The sequence below is a fragment of the Physcomitrium patens genome, chromosome 4 (genome assembly GCF_059467195.1).
Source record: "Physcomitrium patens ecotype Gransden chromosome 4, ASM5946719v1, whole genome shotgun sequence".
NCBI classification, from domain to species: Eukaryota; Viridiplantae; Streptophyta; class Bryopsida; order Funariales; family Funariaceae; genus Physcomitrium; species Physcomitrium patens.
Window position 1 is genome coordinate 5087068 of NC_143413.1, and position 6000 is coordinate 5093067.

General features: G+C 39.1%; 1 protein-coding gene and 1 long non-coding RNA gene across 2 annotated transcripts; both read left to right on the plus strand.

Annotated features, from left to right (window-relative positions):
* Positions 1-130: 130 nt before the first annotated feature.
* On the plus strand, positions 131-2729 carry LOC112280812 (stromal cell-derived factor 2-like protein). The gene is made up of 6 exons (XM_024516664.2): positions 131-265; positions 858-998; positions 1548-1688; positions 1929-1978; positions 2088-2217; positions 2496-2729. The coding sequence occupies exons 1-6, from the start codon at positions 173-175 to the stop codon at positions 2583-2585; spliced, it is 645 nt and encodes a 214-aa protein (XP_024372432.1). The 5' UTR covers positions 131-172; the 3' UTR covers positions 2586-2729.
* An 835-nt stretch (positions 2730-3564) lies between these two features.
* On the plus strand, positions 3565-4918 carry LOC149989360 (uncharacterized). Its single transcript, XR_016502520.1, has 2 exons — positions 3565-4023; positions 4185-4918. It is a non-coding gene; the product is annotated as an uncharacterized LOC149989360 (long non-coding RNA).
* Positions 4919-6000: the final 1082 nt, after the last annotated feature.

Sequence of the window (6000 nt, forward strand, 5' to 3'; positions counted from 1 at the left end):
CGCCATTCCTGCTGCACGTAACCCTGGGATTGGGAATGAAAGTGTGGTGAAGGAGTTTGTGGAACCGTGAAGAAGGCTATCGCTACGGTGCGGAAAGAATTCTAAGCGAAAATCAGCGAAGTCGGATAAGGGATTCTTTCCAAGTGTGGGGTGTCTTCAGCTGTGCCTAGCTATGGCGCTAATTTCAGTCGCATTGGTCGCAGTGCTGGTTGTCTTTCATTCCTCGGCGTCTGCATTCGTCGATGCCGCCACTGAGCGTAAAGAGGTACGTGGAGTAGAATTTGAGACTGTCGAAGTCTATCTCATTCCGCTCATTTTTCTGCAACTGAGGAAGGAACCTGGAAATTTGTGTATGACGTATCGTCACGTAACTGGCATTGAAGGTTTTTGTCATTCACATAATCGGGGATGCGGAACTCCTAGAATCCTGGTTTGTATCGATTGTGTAGTTTTGGAAGAGCTAGGGTTTGATCTAATCCGTCGACGCAGCCCCCTTGCAATCTTCGTCATTGTCTTTCTGCAACCTGGATATTCACGAATATAAATTGCTAGTATATATTATTTTGTAGTTAGAAACCGCAGTTAATGACTTTTCTATTCAGCGGTTCTGGTAGATCACTAGCAATGCTGGAGCTGGCTGGGCGCATAGCTTTAATGGCGTGCTTCATGGGTGTGGGATATCTGTTGTTTGGTTATTGTCTACAGATATTTCTTTTTGTGATGAGGTGGATTGGTTGTGTTTTTGAGTGTTACTTTTGCATGTAGAAGTGGGTATTTGGATACGATAGGTCTGGCTGATTTGATGATAATAATAATAATAATAATCGTTGTGGTGGAATATGTGTATTATTGTCCAGGTGACGTATGGAAGTGTGATTAAGCTACAACATGAACGCACCAAGTTTCGGTTGCACTCACATGAAGTACCCTATGGTTCTGGAAGTGGACAACAATCTGTAACTTCCTTCCCGGGTGTTGAAGATGGGAATAGTTTCTGGGTGAGTCACCGTACATCTCATGGAGAAGTGTTAATTCCTTCTTGCGCAGAACCATGCTTGGAGCGAAATTTTTAATTAGCTGTTGAAGGAAAAAGGTTCTCGTTGTAAGACACTTCAACATCATTAGACGCAGTTGCTTAATATTCGCAAAAGTCGTCTTTCTACAGGTTTTGCATCATAGTTTTTTCCACTGCGTGAAGTACTTCCCTCTTGTGTCTGATCTACTCCTTTAGCATTATATTACATAATGTGGTGCCAGGTTTTATATTGAATAGAAATGTGGTTTTTTATGTAGACACTACGGTTTTTTGCCAGTTCAGAAATGTGCATTAATGGCATGGACTACGAATGTAAGTGGAAGCATCTATTGGTGACTTCACATGTATGTGTTTTTATATGTTTAGAAGAAATATAGATTCGTAAAGAAGCGACCTATTTTAGGATCCATCCAGTTTAAGATGCATCGACGTGGATATGTTAGGTATGTCCGCGTCATAACATATTGCAGTTTCGATGCTAATCTCACACGTCTTTACAAATATGGTATAGATTGTTGAGCCTTCTGCAGACAAGGAGCATAAACAGGGCGACCTCATCCCTAATGGCTCTACAGTTCGTCTTCAGCATATGCGGACCCGCAAATGGCTCCATAGTCACCTCCATCGGTCTCCTATTTCTGGCAATCTTGAGGTCTGAAACACCTCTCTTCAGATTTCAGTTTGGTTGCATATTCATACTCGAAATAGTTTTGATGGAACATTTTTATGGAAGCTCATTCGTCAAGTTCTTTGAAGTTTACTTCGTCTTAATTAAAAAAGTCTCAGAAATATTTTTGTTACTAGGTCTATACATGAACTGGAATTGAGTCGTTAACCGGGCCATTTCTCTAGGTTTTGCTGATGGATTTCAATTCTTTCTGTGACATGCCAGGTTAGTGCTTTCGGAGGAGATGACCAAACTGATACTGGGGATTATTGGAAGTGAGTCCTTTCTTGCCCTTTATAGATATGATACATTTTGTTGTAGGGATTTCTTCTATTGAAAGCTTCATAGAATAGCATATGAATCTAGTCACAATTGGTGTGTCAGGCTGGTGATAGAGGGCAAGGGCAATATCTGGATGCAAGATCAGAAAGTTCGACTTCGACATGTTGACACCAATGCTTACCTTCATAGTCATGACAAGAAGTACAGCCGAATCGTTTTAGGTCAACAAGAGGTAATACTTATGTTCCTGCTTACACTATCAAGGCGAAGCTATCTGTATCATTCACGTCTTTGGCTTCTGTTAAATTTGGTGAAAGGCATGAATCATGTGTAAATATGGGATCTTCATGCAAGCTTGCACCTGAGTTTGAATTACTTATGTGCAGATAGTTGCGATTCAAGGGTATACAAGAATGCTTAGTGCATATAGCACAAACCTGAGCTTGGTTCTTTGTTTTTTTCTTGAAATGCTTGTTCTGCTTACCCAATCCGATTGGAATCATCGTGCAGGTATGCGCAGTTACAAAGAAAAACGCAGATAATCTCTGGATAGCTGCGGAAGGCATTTATTTTCTTGCAAAAGGAACTAGTGTAGCGTGAATGAGTAAGTTGCGATCTTCCTAGAAATGTGCAGGTTTGAGTTCTAAAGTAGATGTTCAATTACGTAAGTCAATCAACAGGAATCTTTATGAATGTACTTGTATATTTATTATATATAAAAGAGGCACATCATTTTTTCTTGTACACCTGAGGAAGCTATCCTTGTTTCTACCAAGTTATTCTTGCTTGTAGTCTTTTTTTAAGAAAGACGAGTTGACGCTACCTCTAAGGATGTTAGTGTTTTCCTTGGTAGAGAGCCCCTTTAGAAAATGGATCAGTGTTCACGGTTCTACCCCTGCAGTCAGAGCGAACAATTTTTATATAGGACTATTTTGTGGGATCACTCGAACTTAGTTCAACTGAAACGGTGGTTTTTCCTATGAGCCTGAGGTGTACTTCAAGCAAATTGAAGCTCGAAGATACTTATTTTGGTAACATAGTGACTGTTTATATGGCAGAGTTGACATACCAGTCCCTTACCGAACCTAAAATTCCGTAGCGAAACTCTACGAGTGATTTCAGGAAGTATCCCTTCGGAGACCGCGTTCTCTAGCTTTGCAGGTTCCTTTTCGATGAGTTCAATCAGCTGCTTGATCACAATCGTGTGCTCTTATCTTTCACCTATGTAACTCACCTGTATTTAGGCGGCACGATACATATGTAACGCATATGGTTTCTTTGAAGATTTTGTTTATTGGTGCGAACATGTGCAAGTTGCTTGTCCAATGTGCGACCGTAAGTAGGATCGCAACCAAAATAATCATAATAATTCTGCAATGGAATTCCCCGTTCAACGATGCTTAGACTACCAGTTTGCATTTCGTCTAATCATGGGAGTATTTCAAGCTGGTAAAGTTCCAGCGCAGCCTGCATTGGTTTTGCCGAGGTTTGTGCAATTCAATAGCTCCACGTGGGTTCAAAAAACAGGACAAGGGAACAGATGAAAATGCTTTTGGCAGTCTAATGCTGCATGGGTTTTCTTTTGCTGGGAGCTCTGCCGATCCGTGTGAGTCTATCATGATGGTTGTCCTTTTCCTTTTTAGCATCTCTTTCTATTGGAAACTTAATTAGGTTTAGCCATACAAAGTTTGCTGATCTCGTTTCTGAAGAGTTGCGACGTGAGTTTCCTGGGCCAGGTCTAAGATGCCATTGGTTGCAATAGATTATCCGCACAGCCCAGATTGCTCAAATGCAGCCCCGAGGTTGTCCCAGCTCTAGCTTCCTACTTCAAGCTGTGTTACATGATCGTTGTAAACTCCGACATGCTTGATGTTGTCGTACCACCCGTCCGTGCGTCGGCGGATTCATTTCGAATGCAAGTATCGCACAGAAAGAGGCGAAGGCGTCGTAATTTCAATTTGAGCTCAATTAATTAGACTTTGCGAAACACATAGATTACGGCGGATTGTGGAGCATCGAAAGCAATTCGCATCAACAGGTTAGGAGTCTTTTTGCATGCAGAGTTTAAATTTTTAATCTAATCGTGTCGTTCAAAAGAAGGGGCGCGACGGAGTTGGGGCATTCGTGGGTTTGAAGGCTGTCAGGACACAAGAGTGCAGCTCACTTATCTTGTATGGCTTGTGGTGTTGCCGTCTCCAGTTGTGATAAGCGGAAACTCGGAGATGGGGTTTAGAGAACACGTTCTCTAAAGCCAAATTCACAAGTGGTGCTTGTCATTTGTTGTTAATCAAGAAGGCTTGACTTGCGACGGTGAAAATTTGTTAAGCCAATGCGGTGTTCCTGGCCGCCGTTAAGTCCCAAAGAAGGCATCCGAAACACCACGATTTCCACGAGGAACAACTGTTGAGACACCCACCTGCTTCTTGTGTTTATCTTCGCAAGTTGTCAGTAGTTCATGCATTTTTGACACAAGGGTGAGAGTGGAAGGAGAACCGATTAATTGCCGCACGCGACCTGTTGCAGGAGATCCCGGAATTTCAGTGTGCAAGGTGGAGAGGATCAAGAATAAATCACTTAGGAATTTATTCATTGCAGCAAGGACAGGAATCTTTAGGAACAGGTTCAAGGATAGGTGCTTAGATTTTGAGGTACAGACACAGAAAAACAGTGATTTTATGAGGGCTGGGCAACCAAGCTGAGTTTGGTGCACATGTAAAACACGTGATTTTATGGCACTTTCAAAGAGTGATGACTGGTGACAACCTTCTGACATGGCTGATTCATTAGAAAGGTTTCATAATCTTGTATTATTCTCCATTGCTTAACTGTAGTACAAAGTGGAAGCTGATGGTGAGAAATGAAATTTTGGAGGGTTTTGAAGCTACAACCCATCCCTCCATACTGGGCATTTAAGGGAATGATTTTTGGAAAAATATGTTTATTTAGTTTGAAGGTTTTGTACAAAGAGGAATATCTTGAAATTTTGACTTTACTTGCAATTCTAGAACAAGTATGAGTGTAGTTCATAGATGAGAGACAAGAAGGAGTAAGACTATGGGCTTAGAGGGGAAGAGAGTACAAAAAAAAAGAAAAAAGAAAAAAGAAAAGGAATGGGTGAAGTATTTAATTGCCAATTGCTCGTGATTTTGTTGATGCTTGAAGAAATTTGTCTTTACCCCGCAAGTGCATGAGTATAAAATTGATGTGCAAAGTTTTTATTTAGGCATGTCATTTCTCTAGAAAAAATATTTATCTAGTAGAAGGAGGATTTTGTGCATGGTTTCTTGCCACATGTTGTCCCTACAACAAGCCATGTGCAAAACCTTGTAAAATCAAATTTTAATTCATGAATGAAATTTTGTTGGATAGTTTTCATCTACAATGAAGTAAAAAGGCATGTTTGCCAAACACAAAGTTTTGTGGTCTAACAAGAGCACTTAGAAGAGTAATACAATTTTATAGCTGAAAGATCAAAATTATAAAACTAGGAAAGCATAATGAGGATCTTTAATTTATGAGTAACAAATATCCAATCAATTTGTCAGTAAATTGGTGTAGTTTTTCTTGAGTCTAATTATAAAAAGGATAGAAACATTGATTTTGAATTGATTTTTGTTTAAATTGATCCTCTAATTTGAATCAATAGACTTTTGAAAAAGATTTTTAATTTTATGATTATGATGCAATGGAATTAGATGGTGTTATGCATGGGTAGTATTAAAGTGTGTATTTTTTTAAAAAAAGAGAAGGCTTATACAACTTGAAGTAGAATAAAGACTTGAATCAATGTGAATAGTTTAAAGAACAAATTTTGAATAAAAGAATTTAGATATAAAATAATATATTCAAAGAAAAAATCATATAAAAGTAAAAATTATTATAATGTATTTTTAGAATAATAGAAGAATTGAGCATATTTTAATGATGGCATGCAAATTTTAATTCTAAAATGGCATAGGATCTAATATAAAAGAAAGACTAAATTTTTGTAGGTGGCTAAAAAAATAAAATATAA

Bases quoted from the DNA above. Each gene is read 5' to 3' on its own strand.
- LOC112280812 (XM_024516664.2), top strand. From the start codon at position 173: ATGGCGCTAATTTCAGTCGCATTGGTCGCAGTGCTGGTTGTCTTTCAT. The intron at 266-857 runs GTACGTGGAGTA...ATTATTGTCCAG, and splicing joins CCGCCACTGAGCGTAAAGAG to GTGACGTATGGAAGTGTGAT. The intron at 2,218-2,495 runs GTAATACTTATG...ATCATCGTGCAG, and splicing joins TCGTTTTAGGTCAACAAGAG to GTATGCGCAGTTACAAAGAA.